The 22,678-nt window shown below is 40.5% G+C and overlaps 1 protein-coding gene across 1 annotated transcript in view; it reads left to right on the plus strand.

Annotated features, from left to right (window-relative positions):
- The window catches only part of AFF3 (ALF transcription elongation factor 3), a 319,688-nt gene that overhangs the window by 33,724 nt on the left and 263,286 nt on the right, over positions 1-22,678 (plus strand). Inside the window, exons 2-4 of the mRNA XM_058829676.1 lie at positions 16,160-16,280; positions 21,558-21,886; positions 22,076-22,427. Of these exons, the coding sequence (XP_058685659.1) occupies positions 16,160-16,280; positions 21,558-21,886; positions 22,076-22,427 (802 nt within the window). The remainder of the gene's footprint in view (positions 1-16,159; positions 16,281-21,557; positions 21,887-22,075; positions 22,428-22,678) is intronic.

Below are 22,678 nucleotides of genomic sequence, written 5' to 3' on the forward strand. Positions count from 1 at the left end.
CATCCCTGTAATAATGTCAGGGGGCAGCTTTGCTCATCTGGAAGGAAGATAGGATGTTGTGTTGTTCAGTGGATAAAGATTTCCCATTCTTGTTTATTTTTTATATTAAACCTGTCTAAGGAACAATCTTAACAATAACTGTCTGCTGGTGAGGACAGGGTTGTGAGGAGAACTGAGATAAAGAAGCCAAGGAGGCTGTGGAGTTGATAGCCAGCCTCTTCCAGTCCTTCCTTTTAAAGTTAGATAGTATTTCTGAAATAATATCTAAATCTCCTCTTCTGCAAATTAAGTTGCATATGACTTAACAGACAGAGAACACAATTCATCATTGTCTGCTCTGCAACAAGTTTTTATAGGTGGGTAGATCATTATCATGTGTCTCCCAGTCTTCTCTTTTCTAAACCAAACAAGCTCAATTTGTCCTTTTTCATACCTCACTCCTTTATCCATCTGTCTCTTTTCTGGGCTACATCATATCTTTCCTACAGCAGAGGTCCTCAGGCCAGAGTGTGATTTCCTCAGTGCCCAACTGCAGGTCAGTTTGGGGTGAATCACAGAATCACAGAATGGGTGAGGTTGGAAGGGACCACTGTTGGTCATCTGGTCTGGCCTCCCTGCTCAAGCAGGATCATTCTAGGGCACATTGCACATGAAGTTTTTTACCTCAGCTTTAAGAGATGTTACTTTTAGCTTGATACTTAGGTCTTCCCAACCATTAAATTCTTTTTGATTTAGTGGAACATATCAGGAGCAGCAAAATGTTCTCTAGAACCATGTGAAAAATTCAGAAATCTTTATTGAGTTACTAAGATACTGTCTTGGTTCACAACAAAATAGATCCATGTGTATTACAGTTATTTCACAGTTTTTTTTTAAAGAAACAACTCCAAATAGAAACTTTAACAAATCCACTGAGTTTATTTTCTTTTACATGTATTAAAAAAACACCAAAATAGATTATCGTAAGTTTTTTGCTTTCCATAACCTAGAAGGAAATAATTTTCCACCATTCCCTTTGTCACTGAGAAACTCTGTCAGCATTGCTGCCGTGGAAATTTTAAGGAAGGCTAAATGTAGTAGCAGTTTTCTGCTTAACATGGCATGTTAGCAACAAAATATTGTCTTGTTAATAACAGCTTCTGGTTATTTTTTGCACTGGGATATTCCAGTTACCAAGTGTGACTTTTACCTTGGTTTGTTTGGTTTCAAACAAAAATCAGGTTCACTGGTGATGGTCTAGTTTTGTGCTCTCTCTCACCCTCACCTCTGTAATTTTTTCCTCACTGTGGGCCCATCCATCAGGGTTAGGAAGGAACAGCAAGCAGGTCCCTCATCTTTCTGTTCAGTGCTGCTGCAGGTTTCTGCAAGCAAGTAACACTGTGGAATACTGCCACTGTTCACTTGTCTTACAGCCCACTCCAGGAACCAACCGGCTTTTAGTGGGAAAAAAAATGTTATTAGATTTTCCAGAGTCATTCTACCAGTGTCCATGAGGTTCAAATGTTATTTCTTGACAAGAATTTCGGTATCTACTGTGGGGGTTTTGAATGTCATCACTTTTAGGACTAGACAGCCTGAGAGCATGTGAGCAGCTAAATCCAAACTGTGATTAGCCTTCTTCTAAGTGCTGGATTTTTTAGCATGGTGAACATGAGTTTGAGTGAGCTGAAAGTTGTTAGGGATCAGGGCAGAGCTTGCCTTGTTTTCAGAGTCCGTTCTATTTCAGTCCTGTCCCATCCCCAGAGAACTGTGGGATCGTGGGTTGATAATCTGCCAATACAAAGAGGGAGGATGGGTTCCTCCTGTGTGGATTTTTTTTTTAACATTGCAGATAACCTATCTTAGGCATCAGCATTTTGTTGGCTTTTCTGAAGTGGAAAATGAGGAGAATTTCATTCAGTCTTGTTTCCTGGTTTTCTTTAACTCCTTTTGGTTATATTCTATTATCCTAGCGAAACAGGACAAGAATTAAATTCTGTCCCTTTTTTTTAATGCACCACCTGCCAGAGAATTATTTCAGTCCTTCTACGTTGTTCCCTTGAAACCAGCTTCAGTGAGCTTACTGACAGGTCACACAAATTTGATATTCTTGAGCACTGTACTGAGAGAAGGTCAAACTGAAGTCAAATGTTTTGAAACATTTAAAAATTTTGTAGAAAAAATTACCCGAAGATTTCTAAGCTTCCTAACACAACAAAAAGGGATCTTTGCTATGGAAGATTCAAATAAAAATGTTACAGATGTCTCCCAAATATATGTTTTTAGAATAATACATACAATTTAGATCCTTCCTCATGTTTTTGCAAATACATATAGAATTTAGATACCTCTTAACACTTTCAAAATGAAACACTGAATAATTTTACACCTTATACTATACAGGTAAATAATATCCTTGTAATTTACTCTGACACAAATATACATTTATGAACTCAGGCTTCAAGTAGAGTATGCAGTAAAAATAAAACATTTCTCTCTTACAAGCTTTTGTTGTTCTTGCTAAAGCTAAAATTTGCTGAGAAAAAGTAGTCAGGGCAAGGCAGCTGTTAGAGAGTGAGGGAACAATATATCCAACTTCATCAGATCTCTGGCTTCCTTGCTTTGGCCTGGAACCAGGCTGATTTCCCCAACAGACAGCATCTGCCTCTGGCACCATCCTTGCATGGGCATCTCTGACTTCTGCATCTATCACAACCATTGAAGCTTCTGGGTGATTTTTTGTCATTTTCATGTCATTTCTTTCAGATTTTGAAATATTTAAATGCATTTTAACCTACTTGAAAGTGAGGCACTTGAACAGGCACACTGTTTCTGCAAGTTAAAAATAGGAGATTTTTTTTGCACTTATACTTTGTTTAGCCTTTTTTATTTCTGACATGTTTAAATTCTGGGTTGGATTTGTGGCATGGCCATTCTTCTTAAGCAGAAGCAGAGTGTTAAGGAAGGCACAAACTGAAGATGTAACTCAAATTCTGGGGGTTTTTTTCCTATAATGAGAGATACGATACCTCACTTCCCATTGCATGTGTCTTAAGGGAGGAAGGACATGGATGCTTCTCTGTGCATCTCTGAAGGTGTGCATGAGTTATGTGATACCATCATCTCTGTAGTCAGAATGAATTGGGACTAGCACGTGTAAGAAGCTTACATGAATTATACCAGTCACAGGGCATAGAAGTTTTAACTTTGTCATCATTTTAACATATATGCATCTCTATTCGTGTATGGACGTAAATTACTCTTTTATTCACTGAGTAAATTTATTTATTTACTCTTTTATTCTGTGCTGGTTTTGACTAACTACTTTTCCTAATTTTGATTGCATAACCCTTGGGGTTAATGTGTCAAAATATGACAGAGCAAGCAGGATATAATGAGTAAGATACTAAAAAAGTCGTATGGTTTGTGTGGCAGGTGGTTTTCTTAGGCAGGTTCCAACGACATGTGGGATACAATTATTTGGTAAAGCATAAACCTCAGGCCCAGTTCACATTTTCCATTTTCACAAGAAAGAACTGGGAAGGAATTTGCATTTTTCTTAGTTTAAATGTATACAATGTCTTTTAGAGAAGTTGGTTAGCTTTATGGTACAGTCCAATATGTTTGGCTATTACTAGTGTCTCATGAGAGGAGAGTGAAACATCCTCTATATAAGCATTTTTTTTCACTGTATCTTAAAGTTATATATAAACCACAGCTTTCTTAGGTTCTTGAACTCAGATTTATTACAGTGGTCCTTTTAGTTCTGTGAAAGCAAGCTGCCTACATAGGTTCTGGAGAGATAGATTTAGGAATAAATTTATATATATAGCTATCTTTATAAATAAATGTAGGTATCTCATTCCGTTTCAGTTGAGCAGAATGAAGATGGAATTTCATAATTCCCTGTAATTAGATTTTATGCTTAAATACACTGATACAAGCAAATGTTTGCTAAAAACAATCACAGTTTCTCCCTATAGTGAGCTACATTTGTGTGCTCATACAAGCAGAAGTACAGATCTTAGTGGATTTATTATTTGAGCATTTACAGAGGATGATTTTTTTTAAATCTCTATGATTAGCATAGGGTTTAACTTCTTTGGTTGCTTTGTCTGCAGTTATTAACATCATCCAAAAACATCATCCAAATTTATTTTTATCATGTAGATATGCTAGCACAGATCTGTTTAAAATTTAGTTCAGCCTTACCTGTATGGAGTGATGGTTTCTCTGCAATATATAAAATGCTATAATAAGATTTCCATCTAGCTATAAGATCTGAAGGAAAGATAAATTAAAACAAGGCATCTCAAAACATATCGATTCTATTTTTACAAAAAGCAAACTCAGTGCTTGTTCGCTGAAGATCCTAAGAAGTGATTTTCTGTGAAAAAATAAAATCTGATGACTTATGCACTGACTTGTTAATAACTTTTTTTTTCACAATGGGCTGTTGTGTGGTTTCCATAATGCTGTAAATCATGATTAAACACATAAAAAAGATTGTCGCTCAAGATCCATTTTAAGCCAAGTGAAACATAATGCAGTATAAAATTTACATCATCTTCTTGATTAACCCTGATGAACCTTCAGTCATTATCCATTGTGGTAAAAGTAAATTGGAAATGTTGCTTTGTTAATAAAACATGTATAGACGTTTTCATGAGTCATAGATTTGATGGTTATTAACAGCTGACACATTCATAATGAAATACTGTGCTTTGGCTTTCCATGAAAGTATAACATTGTGTAAGGCTGCAATCCTGTGTCCTGTACTTCAGGACTGTATTTTGGTGTGCTTTGGATATCAGATAATTTTGAATGTTGATCTATAACCAGAACATAAATACAGGGAAGAGTTACCAGAATCTGTGCATTGAGATGCTGAATTTGTGTATCTTAGCAGCACCAAAATCATTTAACAACTTAAAGCTACTTGTACTTGTCACCCTGTGAAGTTTTGCTCCTTTTGCTTGTATGTCAGGAATGTTTTCTAAACACACTCAGTTACCTCTGTACTGGTTACGTGCTCTTAGATCTGGCTTAATGATTTAAACTAGATTTGAAGTGGGAAGGGGATAAAATCAGGCTCAGTAGAGATGAGCCATGGGGAGGCATTCCAAGGTTGGTGTGAAATCAGTAGCCCAGCTGAAGTGCAGCTGCACCAGTGCAGCAGTATGGGGAGCAAACCTGAGGAGCTGGAAGCCATTGTGCATCAGGAAAAGTACGGCATAGGTGCTGTCACGGAGACCTGGTGGGATGACTTGTACAGCTGAGTGCTGCAGTGGATGGCTACAAGCACTTCAGAAGGGACAGGCAAGGAAGGACAGGCAGTGGGGTGGCTCTGTACATTAAGGGAGAGTTTTACCTGTAGGGAACTCAAGAGATGATAAGGTTGAATGCCTGTGGGTGAGAAACGGGGGGAAGGCTAACAAGGCAGACATCCTGCTGGGAGCCTGTTACAGACCACCCAACCGGGATGAAGAGGCAGATGAAAGCTTCTGTGAGTGACTGGCTGGCATGTCATGATCTCTACCCCCTGTTCTTGTGGGAGACTTTAACTTGCAGGATGTCTGCTGGAAGCACAGCACAGCAGAGAGAAGGCAGTCTAAGAGGTTCCTGGAGTATGTGGAAGATAACTTCCTGACACAGCTGGCAAACAAGCCTACTGTGGCAGTGTCCCTCTGTGCACATTGCTAATGGGCTGTTCATGAGCAGAGCAGGGCTGGTGGGAGAGGAGCTGGTCAGAGCTAGTAATCACAAAATTATATTGTTTTCAGTTCTTGGGGAAGTAAAGAAGGTGGTCAAGGAAGCCTCTCCCCTGGACTTTCTGAGGACAGACTTCAGCCTGCTCAGGAGACTGTTCAGAGAGTCCCTTGGGAAACAGCGAAGGAGGGATGAGTATACATTAGGACAAAAATCTTAAAGGCACAGAAGCAGGCCATCCCAATGTGCTTAAAGACAAACTGGCAGGGAAGAAGAATGGCCAGGCTGGATAGGGAACTTCTGCTGGAGCTCAGGAAAAGAATGAGAGTATGACCTTTGGAAGAAGGGGCAGGCAACTCAGGGAGAGTACAAAGATGTCTTTAGATCATATAGAGAGAAAATTAGAAAGGTGAAAGCTCAGCTAGAATTCAATCTGACCACCACTGTGGAAGATAATAAAATATGATTTTATAAACACATTAACAAAAAAAACGAGGGCTGAGAAAAATCTTCATCCTTTCCTGGATGTGGAGGGGAACACTGTAACCAAGGATGAGGAAAAGGCTGAGGTACTGTTCCCCAGGGCTCAGTCTTGGGGCCAGCACAGTTTAATATCTTAGTTGATGATCTGGACAAGAGAATTGAATGCACCCTCAGTCAGTTGCAAATGACACCAAGTTGGGAAGGAGTGTTGAGGGAGAGCAGGAAGGCTCTGCAGAGGTGATGGATCAATGGGCCAAGGCCAATTGTATGACGATCAGTAAAACAAAGTGTTGGGTCACAACAACCTCAGGCAGTGCTACAGACTGGGGCAGAGTGCCCAGTGAAAAAGGATCTGAGAGTGCTGGTTGACAGAGGCTGAACATGAGCCAGTGTGTGTGCCCAGGTGGCCATGAAGGCCAATGACATCCTGGCCTGTATCAGCAGTAGTGTGGCCAGCAGGAGCAGGGCAGGGATTGTCCCCCTGGACTCAGCACTGGTGAGGCCACACCTCAAGTGCTGTGTCCAGTTCTTGGTCACTTTACTATACAAGGAACAATGAGGTGCTGAAGCATGTCCAGAGAAGGGCAGTGGAGCAGAAGTGAGGAAGTGAGCTGGGACTGTTTAGCCCTGGAGAAAAGGAGAGTCAGAAGTGACCATATCACTCTCCACAACCACCTGAAAAGAGGCTATATCCAGGCGGGGATTGGGCTCTACTCCCAGACAGCTGGGAACAGAGCAAAAGGAACCTTCTTCAAGCTGTGACAGGGGAGCTTCAGGTTGGATTATCAGGAAGAATTTTTTCATTGAAAGGGTAGTTAAGCATTGGAAAAAAGTTTCCAGGGAGGTGGTGGAGTCAAATGTTCAAGAAATGATTGGATGTGGTATTTAGCAATGTGATTTGGTAGGCGTGCTGGTATTTGGTGAAAACTTGGACTTGATCTTGAAGGTCTTTTCCAACCTTAGTGATTCTGTGGTTTTCTAATTCTGTGATTATAATATTTGCTTTTGCTATTATGAGTCAAGTTGTACCAGGATGAATTGCATGGTAAAATTCTTTTACCAGTTGCAGAGCTTTTTGTGCATGCCATGTGAAGTATACCTTGGAGTAGTTAACAGTCCTGCAAATAGCTGTGGTAGATGGATCACTGTACAGAGCCCCCTGGAAGGAAAAGGCTACTTAAGTAGCTTTAAAAAAAGTAGTGGGACCAAGGAGGGATTTTTTTTTCTCTAAAAGACCTAGAGGCAAAACATATCTTTTCACAATTTTCAGGGCATTTTTAAATTTATTTAGATTTTATAAAGTTTCAGGAAACCTTCAAACTTTTATTAGGTTAATTTTTATGAGTTTTAATTTTTTTATTACTGAAACTAACACTGAAAATCTTTATTGACTGAAATCCAGTTTTCAGCAAACATCAAAAGGAAGTTCAACAAACATTTTAAATAAAGTATTAAACACTTACTGCAAAATGTCAAATAGATTTTTAAAAGGCCAGAATTTTTTCATTACATTTTAAAAGTTCAGAGCATCCCTAGAAATCAGGCAGTGGTAAGAGTAAATTCAGTTTATTGCACCATTCAGTCTGACCAAGACTGTATGAATAATTTACCTATGTGTGCACATTCTCTACAGAGATGAGCCAGTAGGAAAAAAAAAAAACAAACCAAACTATATTTTTGGACTAATTATGACTGTAAGGAGCCTAAATAAGAAATGCAAAGGAGAAAAAAAAAGGACGCAAGCGTGGCAGTTCGTAACTGGAAGAGTTTCCCCGTGCATAAGGATATAGGGGAAAGCAGAAATCATTGTGGAGGAAAATAGGCAGAGGGGTGTTGTGCCTGACATCTTTGGCAGGGAAGCAGTGTGAGAGAAAACAGATCAGATAGGGGTATTGCCAAATTAGGTAAGGCCTTGTGTTGCAGCAGGCCAGGGATTTTGACACTGCTAGGTTAGGCAGAAAAATTATAGTTCCTCTCAGTTGAGAGCAGGCCTGAGGAGGAGGATTGGGGGTGCTGATGGATGAGAAGCTCAACGTGGCCTGGCTATGGGCACTCAGAGTCCTCAAGGCCAACTGTACTCTGGGCTGCACTGAAAGCAGCGTGGCCAGCAGGGCAAGGGATGGGATTCTGCCCCTCTGTTCCCCTCTGGTAAGACCCCACCAAGGTATGGCACCCAGCTCTGGGGTCCTCAGCACAGGTAGGATGTGGACTTGTTGAGTTGAGTCCAGAGGAGGCCATGAAGATGATCAGAGGGCTGGAGCACCTCTGCTGTGAAGACAGGCTGGCAGAGTTGGGGGTTTTCTGCCTGGAGAAGAGAAGGCGCCTGGGAGACCATATGCCACCATCCAGGACCTGGAGGGAGCCAGCAACAGAGCTGGGGATGGGCTTTTCGCAAGGGCATGTAGTGATAGGACAAGGAGGAAAGGCTTCAACCTGAAATAGGGTGGGTTTAGGTTAGAAATAAGGAGGAAGTTCTTCACTGTGAAGATAGCAAGACAGTTGATCAGAGTCATGGATGCCCCATCCCTGGACGTGTTCAAGGCCAGGTTGAATAGAGTTTTGAGCAGTCTGATCTAGTGGAAGGTGTCCTTGCCCAGGAACATGGGGTTGGGTCGCTTAAAGGTTGCTTTCAACCCACACCTTTCTGTGATTCTGTGGTTGTATGAGCTGTTGTATTTTTAAAATACAACATAAAAGTAACATTTAAAAAATTAAATAAAGGGGTGTCATTGTGATTTGTCAGGTTTGTGCTCTTCAGTTATGTTTTTTTTATCTCTACCTGGGAAATATGAGTGAGGATAGAGAAGGAATACTTTGCCACATCTACATTATCTGTTTTTTTGCAGCCAAGGTTTTCATTCAGTTTCTGGAGGTTTTAAATTTAATTCTGAATTGCGAAGAAAAATGTACTCATTCCAGGTGTAAGATTATTAGCAGTGGTGAATTTTACACTTGTGAATATACTTTCAAGGAATATATTGTTAGAGCAGTGCAAAATTAAAGCTGTTGTATGTTTTGTTTCTAGCTTGGCTCAGTGTTGTTTTAAGATCTTCATCCATCTTAGGCACTTCCGCTAGCAGATTTTGGGTATTAAAAGAAAATAAGGTATTGAAAATAGGATTACTGATTAATAAAGAGTGGTTAATTTTTGAATATCTATGTGTAATATAAGCATGGACTTGTAAATTTTTATCATATGATGAAGTTATTTTTCCTGAAACTGAAAATAAATTATAATTATATCTCAATTTTTTTCACTGAGCAAAACTTCACAGAGGGAAGAATATGTGCATGTTTTATCTGTAGCGAGGCTGGAAGAGGTACTCTAATAAAAGCAGGTGTTGAGCTAAATAGGATTTTTTTTAATGTTCCTCTGTTGTCATTCTCTGACTCAACAACCTAGGTCCCAGTCTTAACTGCAGCCCTAGGTTTTCTTAGCATTTTGATGCATGTTTAAAATTCAGTCAGGTTGCACCTGAAGCACTTATATTTTGTGAATGTCAGGTATGAGTGCCTGTAAGGTAATAACTACACCCACAATTAGCCTTTCCTTGGTTCCTTCCAGTTGCCCGGTGTTAACCCTCAGAAGACCTGACCTGAATGCTCCGATGCTGATTTTGCAGATATGATATGTATATATATTCATTTGTTTGGTGGATACAATATATCTGCCCCTGAAAATACAGCTCCCTGTTTTGGACTTGGAATTTCCAGGCAGATAATTAAAGTAATCTCACACCTTCCAGCCTGCACCTGCCACCGTGCAAGCGGCTGCCCTAGCTCAGCTCCCCCTGATCATATTCATGTTTGGTCGGTAGTGTTTCATGGCTAATACAAATCATAAACAGGCTGTAAAAGCTGAAGCATCAATGAAGCCTAGCTTTAAAATTGCTGGAAGCTAAAGTTTTAAAACTGATACTGCAAAGTGAAAAATGAAATTTAACCAGGCACTTTGGTGAAGGAAAAATAATTTATTGGATGTAAGATGAAAAGCTGTGAGAGTAAACATCAATCTCATCTTAGACACATGTCATTGATTGATGTTTGCTCTGTGCTGCTGCCTGGAGGTAAACTCTTTGAAATAGCAAAATAGGTACTTTATCTGTCTGTGGATAGGAGCACAGTTTGTTAAGTTACTGCTTTTTTGAGACCCTGCTACATCTTTATGTTCAATCAAAGTGAAAACAGTAAATCAGAGTAATTGCTTTACCCCATGGCATTCCTGTTTGTAAATGGGTAAAAATACTGTAAAAATCCTCAAATTAACTTCTGCTGTTTAGGATAGATAAACAGTCTAAAAAAAGCCAGTTGTAACCTTGGAAGGTATTTTACTGATTATGTAAACTTGTTCATCAAAGGCAGCCCCTTTGTTATAATTTAATCGATAGTTCAAATACCATTAGGGAAAATATTTAATGCTCAAAGATGTAAGGTTGCCGTGTCTTGGAGTTCCCTGCCCTGTTAGCAATGAGTTTCCAAACAGATACCATTTATGCTTATCTAGAAATGGAACTTGGACCTAGAAATTGGCCAACAAAAACCATGGATATGAACAGTGACATAAAAAATACTACTATGTTAAGCACAGCAATTCAGCAACCAAGACAATATCAATTGTAATTAAATCTTTAAAGTTAAGATTATTTTCTAAAAATGTTCAGGGCTGTTGCCTTTACAGGGTCTCAGTCTGACTCATCCTTTTGAGTTTTAAAATATGGCAGAGACACAGGAATGATGGGACATTAAAATCCAGAATCCAGTTTCCATTCTAAATTGAATTATATAATCACTGTCCTGCATCAGGGTTGGACTGCTTTTTTATGGTGTTAAGTTTTTGCTTTGACTTACTCTATTTAGCTACTTTGGCATAAATGTAGTAATTCAGGGGAGAATTAGACTATTAAATATTGAAGAAAATGTCCTCACTTCAGCCTGAAACTTAGTATATTGATTTTTGTGCCAGATTAAAATTGGTGGGGAAATGCTGAGAATAATCAGTAAACCATTTTAAAATTTATTTTCTTGAAATATTGCCTGTTTCCCATGGCTTTGAAACAGTTATAACTTTGTTCATAATTCAAAAATGACCGTGTGCTAAAATTTAATTTCAAAGATATATATGTCCTCGCAGAAAAGTTGCTCATGGGTCTAGGTTTATTCTTGAAATGCACATATCTTTTAGTCACTTACAGTATGAGTTGTGTTTTTGAGGTGGGTTTTTTTTTGGTTTTTTGGAGCATGATCAGCCCCTGTAGTGATATGGACTGTACCTACCAGCTTGGGGATGGTGTCACTCCCTGGAGGCCAGGAGTGAGTGTTGTAGTCTGATGACGTTTTGGTGGAGCTTTTTAATTTCATGATGGAAGAAGAAGGGTCAGTTTAAGAACAGATGGGAAGGTTGACAAAATCTGGGAAAGGAGCTCAGCCCCAGGAACTACGTCTTCCCTAGGAAAGGTCTGCCAGGAACCCACAGGAACTGTGGGTTTGCCAGGTTAAGAAATAGCTGCCTGTTAGCATGAAGCATCAGCTCTGCTTTTGTAATTAATATGTCTAGACTTCAGGTTCTGAATGTTTTGAGCTAAGTGCCACAGGTAGCTGCCAAGGTGAAGGAGATCAGCCTCCTGGGTAAACATTAACTGCAAACAAACAAGCTACTCCTGCTAAATTTATATCGCAATATTTATGTGTGTGGGGAGGTAGAAGGAAAATGAGTGTATATGTGGGTGTTGCAAAGCCCTCACAATTCAGAGAATAATGAACTAAGTCTGTGGACTGGAAAATTATATCGGAAAGTCTGGAAAAGCAAAGACAAGATTGCAGGGTGCTGCAAATGATAAGTTCAGAAACTGTGGGTGGGTCTCTGTATACATGTGGTAGCACCTTCCTCTGTCATGCTGGTACAGGTGGCTGGGTCACAGCCCCCTTCCTTTTCCAGAATATAAACTGATGCCAAGAACAGCAATCTCACCCTTAGTTTATCTCCCTGTGTCTTTAACAGCCTCAAAGATGCCAGCTGTGAGGAGGATGGTGATCTTGTAACAGAATAACAGAACCCTTCCAGAATCTCCCCTTCATGATGCAGCAATTTTGTGGTTTCTGAAAAGGTCAAGCAGCATCATTAATGCACACCATGTAATTCCTCTGTGAAGGTGCAGTGCTTCGTTTGTGGAAAAGGACATCTTCCTCTGAATGCAAATTTGGGTGTTCCCAAACTGAAGGACAGGAGGATATGTTGGTGCGCTGTTGCCACATTGTTCATCATGGAGATGAGACCTTTTTATTTGAGTTGCTCCAAAACGTGATGTCTGAGGGAGGCAAAGCAAGTCAGGAATAGTGTGCTTTAAAAAAAAAAAAAAAAATTAAAAAAAAGGAAAGAAAAGGAGATTTATCAATACCTAAAACTTTAGGCTTTTTATATGATTTCTTTCAGCCTAGCCTGAGACAACATAACTCTTTGGACTTTGTAGGAGATTAAATCCAGCCCTAGGTTTTTCAGGTAAAATTATTGCTCCGCTCCTAGGTTGTCCCCTGAGCCATCTCTGCCTATTTCTAATTAAGGACTAAAGGAAATGGTTCCTCCTGATGGCAGGAGTAGCATGAAGAAAGCTGCGAGTGTTTCTGTGGGGAGGGTGGTGCCACCACCACCCTGCCATCAGGAACCAGCGTGCCTGGGCTCTCCTCTGCAAGCTGGTCTCACAGGGAGCCACACTCACCTTGGGCATGGCCAAACGCTGGAGACCATCCAGGTGATCTGCCAAAATGTACCACAACAGATCAGAATTCATTAAAATACCTACTCTGAGAAGTTTAGCAATCCACTGGAAATCTGATCTGGCAAATATCTGGGAGTGAAATTATTCTGCATATCCTGGAAGAAGCAGAGAAGGTAGGGGTGTTGTGACCAGGGTGGTGGTGGTGTGCTGAAAGCTATTTGAGCCTGAGACACTGTCACTTAAGCACAATTTGTTGGTATATCCAGTGTGTGCCTTGGCAGATCTTAGGGCTGAGATAAATCAAAAAAATCAATGTGCCAAATTTGAGATAATTTAATTTCTATAATGCAACCTTTATTCATATATAATTTTGCAAGTGGTTGACTTGTTGCTCATGTTCTGGTTCATGTCCTTTAAGCATGAATTTGAAACAGATGCAACTTTTTGAAAAATAGCATTTAAAAACTGTTTAAATTCAACCTTTTGGAATTTGACCTGCATGAAATAAATATAAATGACACTGACTTTTGAGAGGTGAACATTTGCATGTTCTTTGGTGCCAGGTCTTACAAAACTGAGCATGCATACTGCACATATATTGCTCACATATGTACACATGCCCCAATGAGGAAAAAATCATGAGGTTTTCATGAGCTTGTTCTTCATGGCTTAGCTATTGAAACAAGACACACGTTAAACCATTAAAAGGTACCTCTGGGATTGTTTTAAATTGCAAATTAAAAAAAAATAAAGAAGAAATCTATTAAAAAGAATCATTTTCCATTAGCTGAAGTGTTTGCAATAAAGGCAATTATAGCAGTTGGCACTATTCTCCTTGAACCAAAACAAATAAATACATTTGGTGACATACGTTCAAGGAAATGTGATTGCTGCAATGTTCATGCAAATAAGGAGCAGCTTCGCAAATGCTAGACATTTTGCCATCTGGTATAACCAAAGGAACACAACTCTCAACTTGTAGCTTTTCCTAACTTACTGCTTATAGATGGCGAATTAGGCATTGTCACACGGTTCTGACATTTGCATAATCATTCTGAATTACTGCAGGTTGTGCATTGCATTGCCAGCAGTGAACTCATTTGAGAATGGGGTTCAGAGACCTGATGACTTGTATGTCTTCATCAAATATATCTGTCCAATAAAGGGATAAAAATGTTCTCCCACTTTAGGAGTATCACACCAGTGAATTTTTAAATTAGTGTGAGGCCTAGTGAAGAATGTTGTACTTGTTTACTTCCTAGAAATTGGGTAGAGACCAGTATTATAATTAATCTCAGGGAAGCTGTTCATCTCTATTTGACTGCAGGCTAGAGTACAGATGGAAAGCATCTCACAGAGTCAAGAGATGCTGGATGGGGACATGTAGCTGAGGATGAAGTTATAACCTGATCTCTTAAAACTCCAGAAAAAGCCAACCTAGCAACAGTTATTAAGCGTGGCAGAAAGTCTGGTTTAGACACAGGTGGTTGTTAACTGGCTGAGCTGATAGGAGTAGGCTCCATGGCACAGTGAAGACCTCTGCTCTCACACCAGTCAATGACAAGTGCTCTGCCTCTGGTCTTTGCAGCATGTGCAGCAGGTGATCTCACTCCCAGGAACCCATGGGGAAGCCTTCACCATCCCCTTCTTTCTGGAGGAAGGCATTTTCCATGCCCAAAACTCCATTGCTATGGTTGCCTCCTCATTACCTGCTTTTCAGGGAGAAGGTGTTGGCATGAATAACATGCATTGCTCATGAATAGTGTGGTATAAAAACCCAAAAACCCTCAACCACCTGTAGGTGATTGTAATGTGGTGTTTGGGTGCTGCCTCCAAGCTGCTGTACTGAAACGCTGTTTCACAATGATCCCCTGTCTGAGAGCTGTGCTCGGCCCCTGGCATCTGCCCTCAGACCCATCAGGAGGCTACTCTGCAGTCCAATTCCAGTTAGCAGCATCAACAAGCAAACAGAAGATTCTCTGTTCATTTAGTGACTGTTGAGTCATTGTTTTTAAATACTAATAGCATCTAACGTATCCTGTGTATTTTCAGCTCTCTCAGGTCTGGAGTTAGAATCAGATAGCTGTTGGCCTTTTGACTGCCTTGCCTGAGGCATACTAGGTAGCATCACGTGGGTAGCCAATGCAACATATGTTTTGCTAACTGGGAAGCTGGTTAGCAAGACAATGTTTATCTTATTAACACATGGTGCACTTACATGACATTAATATATATTCCTGCTTTACAGATTTACTGTGCCAGAAGAAAATCATTAGCTGAGCTAAGCAAAATAGGAATCAGCATACTTGTCACATTGTCCTGAAATAACATGTGAACTTTGTTAGACATGTTGGCTTCCTTTGTGAGGAGAATAAAACATTATCAACTGAAGTGTGTAAACCTGAAAGATGGTGCTCTGTAGAAATTCAGGATAAGACTTCTGTGGTTTATGTTGTCATGTATTAAGCTAGAATTCTGAAAAAAAAAGTTAATTTTTATTCTGAATGTTTATATTGGAGCTAAAGTTGTTAATTGCTAATAATTACTGCTGTTGTGTAGTGCACTGATTTTATTCTCTCTCCAACTACACCCTACTAGCTGTACATACATTGTTGTGCCACTATTCATTTATTCATGTTCTGTGGTTGTGATAGTGTCAAATCCATCAGAAAGAGGAATTGTTTCAGTAGTAGTTTCACGACTTGGCTGATTAGCAGAGATCAGAAGAAGCAACCTAACTGTGGAAACCACTACAGCATATAGTTTTAACAGCTCTTTAGGGAGCTAGTTAATGAAGAATCACTACAGAAACACATCCATGTGAAAAAAGGAGCATTTTCATACAACACTCAGAGGATATGTCATAAGTGGGAACATGTTCATAATTTCTATTTACTCACAGATGTAATTACCATCTGTCTTAAGAGAACTTCTAGTCTTTGTCAAAGTTGCTTAGATATTTCCTTTGTCTTGTTTCAAGCAGAGAAGTTCTGTACAGACTAGATCCTGCCATGTGATTTCTTTTATAGTTTTCTGTAAGAATTTAATTATCTATTCTCTATGTGAAGAAAGCGCCAGCACGCCCGGAGACCTGAACCTCTCCAGCCTACTTGAACTGGCTGAAACTGATTCATGTTTGTGCTTATTTTTGCCACCTGTCTGCAAAACAGAGTTCTTAACTTTTAAATGCATGCTGGTTTATATGTTGCCCTCTAATTTTGAACTCTAAAAAACCAATTTCTCTCTTTTTTTTTTTCCCCCCCCTCTAACTCCAGTGTGTATGAACCAGATAGAAACGTGCTGCGAAGGAAAGAATGGGAAAGGAGAAATCAGGAGGCCCAGCAGGACAATGGCGCATTTAACACAAGCTATTCCCTCTTCAGTGAACCCTACAAGGTAGATGCTTCCCAGCTGGGTCAATCTTTGTTTATTTATTTATTCCACAGTGCAAAAATGTAGCCTGCAGAAGGCACTGTCCAGGTTTCGTCACCCTCCCACGAGTGCTAACTTCCCAAAATTCACGGAGAACATGCATAATTCACTGAGAGTTGGATTTTATATATATTTATGTATGTGTAAAAAGCTTCTTCTAGTGTTCAGCAGCACACAAGAGTGCAATGAACTAGAAATATCCCAGCAATATTTGAGATGGAATTAAAACTAGGAGGTGAAGGTGAAGGTAACCTCTTTTTGCAATACTTAGAAGAAAACAATTGTGTAAGACTAGTGTGTGAAAGTTAAGCAATACTGTAAACATTGTGCCCTGGTCAAGGTTAATGTACTAAAATACCTTTTTTTCCCCTATAAGGATTACCAAGATAATAAGAAAATTTGTCTGCTATACATGTTTCTCCTCCACCAAAGGCAGAAGTAGCTTAGGAGTCTCAACTCCCTGTGTTGTTCCTCATGATAACAGCAGTTTGATAAGGCACAACTGTCTTTCATCACTCCCTGTTAGAAGGTCAAGCAGGGCCTTCTACCCTCTGTAGAAGCTTGAAAATGGTGAACAGGACCAGAGAGCAGTGTCCCATGAGGGCTGCTCCTCTCCCTCAATTTAACCAATGACTGCCTGTATGTATCAAGCCATCATCATGTATTTTCTGCTGTTCCTTTCCAGAAATGTCCAAGTTATTGTAACAGCTACCACACTGTGAAGCCTTTCCCTCCATGCAGCATCACTTGCCCTTGATGCTTAGGGTGCTTTAGTGCCTCTTTCCAGGAAACCTATTTGGGACCTGGCACCTGGCTTCTGCTTTGACTTCCGTGCTTGCGTTTTAATTCTTGTGCTTCAGGGTCAGCTTTTAGCTTGCCCTTCTTCCAGACTGTTGCTTGTATTTAGTCCCTAATAAAAAAGAAAGATCTACCACGTTCAAACCATGTCCCTTGAAGGAACACAGCTCTGTCTGCCTTGCAGCTGACCTCCAGCTGCCTGGATTTCAGATTCATTACAAAGACGTTTAGAAACCATGTCAAATGTCTTGAACTCCTCAATGACCTACTTGAAAATGTCTACCATGAGAGCAGTCAAGGGCTAATCCATGGAAGAAGGACTGGAAAGCCTAAGTCAGCTGTGTCTTGGCATCTCTTAAGGGCTGTGCTCCAGTGAAGACTTAAGGGTTTTCCATTTGGTCCAGTCAAATAGACCACACACAAAAAGAACTTGGCCTTTTGTTGGGTCCCCAGTACTATTTTGTCTGTGGTGCCTCAAGTTGGTGATACTGAAGCTCAAATCACTTACAGAAGTTCTGTCACTTCCATTATTACTTCTGTGCCAGTGTACTGCTTGTCATGACACAGACATGATGTGCCATGGACACACCAGTAGTGTCTGAGTTAGGATGTCAGAAGGCACCTCTGTGCAACCACATTATAATTCCATCAGCTTTAATAGGAGCGGATGAAAAATCATTGCTGTCTCTAGAAGCGAAAAGGATACTGAGTGGATAATCCTATGAGGCAGCCAGAATAATGGCTCCATTCCTGCTTCTTTCCTTTAAACACATTGTGTCCCTATTTTGAACAAACATGTAAAGAGGGTGCTGCAGAAATACATCCTGCTGCTAACTTTGTCAAGGAAACATGGGGAAAGGCAAAGCCCAGGACAGCAGTATAACTCACAGCTGTGTTAGTGTGACAGAGTTCCTTGGGGTGATCAGTCATTCTGATAGTGTTGAACATCAAAACTTTTATCAGTGGCATACTCTGAATGTCATGTATACACTGGCAATGGACCATTGGGCTCTCTGAACTCAGCCAAGCTTTTGTGAACCTTCAGTGTGGGGGGGAAAAACTGTGGCTTGGGCATTTTGATCTTACTGTGGAGAGAGCCTAACTGCAAAAGAGGAAACCTTTCTGCAAAAGCAGAACTGAAACCCACTTGTAGTCCCTTTAAAGATCATGTTCACCTTCTAGGGGTTTCCAGAGGGGAATGAAGTTATAACAGATATTCACTGCAAGCTCTGATTAAATTCAGTGTTCCTCTGTGCAGCTTGAGAAGCACGAGCTAAAGCCAAAGGATATGCCATTCAGAAGACCATATCTGAAAATCAAAGGCAAACCGGAAATCTCTTAAATCATATGTCCTCTCTCACCTTGACATGTATCACTCCTACTGTAACATTGAATTTTCTCAAAAATCCTGACTCTTCAGGTTGCCCCTTATCCTGTTCAAAGTATCCATAGCAACCCTCTATGAAGGATTACAGGAAATCCAGTATCTTTTACATAAAATCTCTTTTACAGGGGAGTGCAAAAGCAGGAAATTAGTTCTGGATATTTTCTGGACAGAATATCTTGCCCCATTAACTATGTAAGTATTTTTAGTGAAGAAAAAATTCTGATGGCCTTCCATGCAGCCATCGGGTTTATTTTTAGAAGTACTATATGTTACCATCTTCAACTGCTTGGATTTGTCTTGCATTGCAGAAGAATATCAGAGCACCATAAGTCAGACATGTTTGCACAGAATGGTTTTTCTCCTTACACATTTTGTGATCATGTTTTCCCTGCGGGAATACTTAAATAAGGCCAGCAATATTTCAGAGAAGATAATAGGACAAACTAAAGCTCCTAACAAGTTACCTCAGATCCCATCATGTTCCCAAGAGGATGTAGGTGAACTCCCCTGTATGAGATCAGCTCAACGCAAAATCTCACCTGAAGCTGTCCCCAGTGCATCTTGAAGGAATAAACAGCACAGACCAGTTGTCAGCATATGCCATGATACCAGTTTGCTGCAGTTATTCTTGTGGCTGTCTGGGATCTCTCAATACAAGATGTCGATGTGTGACCTTCACATCACATCCATGTAGAAGAAAACCTGATGACTTCTCTGAGCTATTGACGGTCTACATATAATCTGTAATTAGGCTTTTGTTTCCTTTCATCCACAGAGCAGCCATCAGAAAAAAACAGACCTTCTTTTAGGGAAGCTGGACATCCTAAGGGCCAAACCTGCACACAAATTTGTTTACGTCCATGGAGCTAGAGGCAGACAGGTGGAGACCTGTCCTCACAAGATGTCCATGATATGGGAGACTTGTAAGTGTCAGGGGCCCCATACCATTTGGTGGTCATTGTTGCCATGCTCCTGGCAGGGAAAGAAATAGACATAGACACTCATAGACACTCATAGACACTCTGGATGAATAATAATGAGTACAGGCCCAACAGCAGATTTCTTGCTATTGAGGGAAGCTGAAAAAACACTTCTCTACAAGCTATCTACACAAGGTGGAGGATCCAGTGAAGCATAAAGAGATGCACTGGGTAAAAGGAAATTTTCCTATATGTTCTGGAACACAATTCTGCTGGCCAAGGAGATGCTCAAGTGTAGAAATTATTTCACTGACTTCAGGAAACATGTGAGTGTATCTCGAGCCTTCTTTCTTTTCAGATGTATGTGATGCCTCCCATATCATTAGCCTCATTAATAGTTTCCTCTTCTTTAGGACATTGATGTGATTCCTGTTAAGTGAAGGAACACCTTTTTTTAAAAGTGGTTTGCTATCTGTGAGTCAATGCTTCAGACTTCTTTCCAGGTTATTATCTTTGTGACAGTAACAGCCTCATGTGCAGAGGGAAGATCAGCCTGTAGTGGTTGAGCCTTGAGCCATCTTACTCCAAGTTTTCAGTGTAATGGCTTCAGATGTGAGACTTTCATTTTCTTCCCTTCCTACCCCCTTTGGTGTATATTATTGATATATATATTTAGCTCTGTTAGCACAGTAATAAAAACATATCAGAAAGCTAGGTGTAATGCGTTTTACAGGTACAAGGTAGTGTCCTTGAAATTTGAGGGGAAACATTTGAAGCAAAACAGGACTGCTTCTACTGTTAGACATATGAATGCTTCCACTGTAGACCTCTAAAAGTTTGCATGTGGAAATCATAGCACTCATTTACTGTACAATTTTGCCTGGGTTCAGGTTTTCTACTAGGAAACCCCCCCAAAAAGATTCCAAACTGGGGAGTTTCCCTTGAATACCTTCTCTTACATACCCCAGGTTTCCAGAGTTTTCCAGATGTGGTTGCCACATCTTTCGTGTTTTTTAATGGAACTTTAAGGGGATCTTCTCCACTTCCTTTACTCTCTTCTTTCTCCTTCTTTCTGTTTTCCTCTAAAACAGAGAATCTTGAGATGAAAGCTTAGCCTTCTGAAACCAATAGAAGTTTTCCCATTCAGACTCCATGTCTGGAAAAGAGAAAGGAGAACTCCGCTGCCTCATTACTGTCATCCTCTGAAAATGTAAAGCAAAGGACATCACACTCCTGCATCTTGGCAGGGTTCAAAAAATCTCTGCTGTAAAAATGCTAATGATACACCCTTTTGCTTACAGTGGCTTTTTAAAGCAAGAATTTTCAATCTTTTCCAGTATGTTTTATTTGCTTGTTTTATTTCTTTGTGAAGCTTCTGCCTTTTCAGTCAGGAAGTAAATGGATCATTTTTAAGACAGTAATTAATCTTAAAGGGGAGGAAGGGTGGCTGTATTCCCCCCGCTATGCACAGCAAGCACTGAGAAATGTGAAGAATTTGGCGAGGGCTCTGTTCACCTTTTTTTTTTTTTTTTTTTACAAGAGGAGAGTGCCCTGGAATGAGCATCCTGTCAGAGCATTTTCAAAGAAGGGACATAATCTGTACTTTTCCCATTTCCCACAAGCTGTTTTTAAGTCACCTCAGAGCATTTGGCTGGCTTAGACTGACAAATTCATTCAGTGCTTGCATGGGATGTTGTGTGGCTTCCCAGATGGTTATGAAAACTTAGGCAGGCAGAGGAAGAAATTTGGAATGCAGTGTTTTCATTCATGACTGAAGGAGAGCTTGCATTGGGCTACAGGAAAAGTTTTATCATGGTCAGATTTAATCCAAACCACTCTGTGCAGTTGCAATAATAAATTTTCCAGTTTCCAGGTAATATACTTTAACTACAGCGTGATATCAGTGATAGATTTCTTTTTTTATATACTCTAAGGCCCTTTATAGCTTTTCCAGTTCAGGGTAGATTTAAGATGTTGACAAGCGTCTTCAGAGACAATAAGGATTTTCGATTTCATCCCTCAACGCTGCTGCTGAATAAGACAGTCTTACTTCAGTAAGGATTTCAGCAGAAGCATGCAGGGAGTCTTGTTTTTCTTATGTTGACTGTAGCAGAACACTCAATTTTTGTTTTGCAGACTAACAAGGGGGATGAGCTTTCCAATCGCATCCAGAATACGTTGGGCAACTATGATGAAATGAAAGACTTGTTAACTGACCGGTCAAACCAGAGCCATCTCGTTGGGGTTCCAAAACCTGGGGTTCCTCAGACATCTCTCCCCAAGACTGATGAACATCTTATCACAGACTCAAGACCACCACCTCCTCCTCCTATTTCCAGCACTACTTCTTCCACACCAGCATCCCTAGCTGCCCAGCAGAGCAAAAGTACCACGATGGGCTGGCAGAAGGCTGGGCATAATGCCGCTTCAGATGGCCAGCAGAGAGCAAGCAAACACGGACACCGGTCGCTGGAGTCACACAAGGGTGACTTCAAACTGGCGAACCAAAAATCCAATTTGGAGAAACTAAAACGCTATGCATCGAGTCCCACCTCCTCCTCTTCTTCCTCCTCTTCTTCCTCCTCTTCCACCTCCTCTTCCACCTCCTCTTCCACCTCCTCTTCCTCCTCCTCCTCCAATACTTCCCAGCAAAGCTCGCTGAGGTCCACATTAGGAGACAACATCAACAGAGGCCAGCAGCCAGCAAAGCTCAGTTGTAGCTCAGAAGGAGGAACTCAAGTCCAAGAGAGGCCAGCAAAGCACGGTGGGGGGCACTGTGTCCAAAACTTCCCACCTTCTCTTGCTTCAAAGCCCAGTCTGGGTCAGCAGAAGCCAACAGCTTATGTGAGGCCAATGGACGGTCAAGACCAGGCTCCTGATGAGTCACCAAAGCTGAAGTTGCCAGCAGAGACGACCAAGTCATATCGGGGAGTGCCTTCCAGCAAGCCTGATTCAGCCAGGACCAAGTCAAAGATCACCAAGTTCAGCATTCCTAAGCAAGCAGAAGTAAGTGTTTTTATATTTCTTATGACACACCCCCACACATGGGTGGATGGATGGATGAACCTATTGCACCTGTTTCTTTAGATATTTTTAACATACTGGTTTGCATGTTGACTCTTTTGGTAACATTGATATAGTATATTGCAAATAGCAGCCTCACAATAATTTAAAGATACCTCAACAGCAAAATGCTTATTGTCTTCAGGACCAAATACTTCCTGCAGTAGCACATTTTCTAATAGTGTATATTATTT

Source organism: Poecile atricapillus, chromosome 1, assembly GCF_030490865.1.
Source record: "Poecile atricapillus isolate bPoeAtr1 chromosome 1, bPoeAtr1.hap1, whole genome shotgun sequence".
In the NCBI taxonomy this organism is placed as follows: domain Eukaryota; kingdom Metazoa; phylum Chordata; class Aves; order Passeriformes; family Paridae; genus Poecile; species Poecile atricapillus.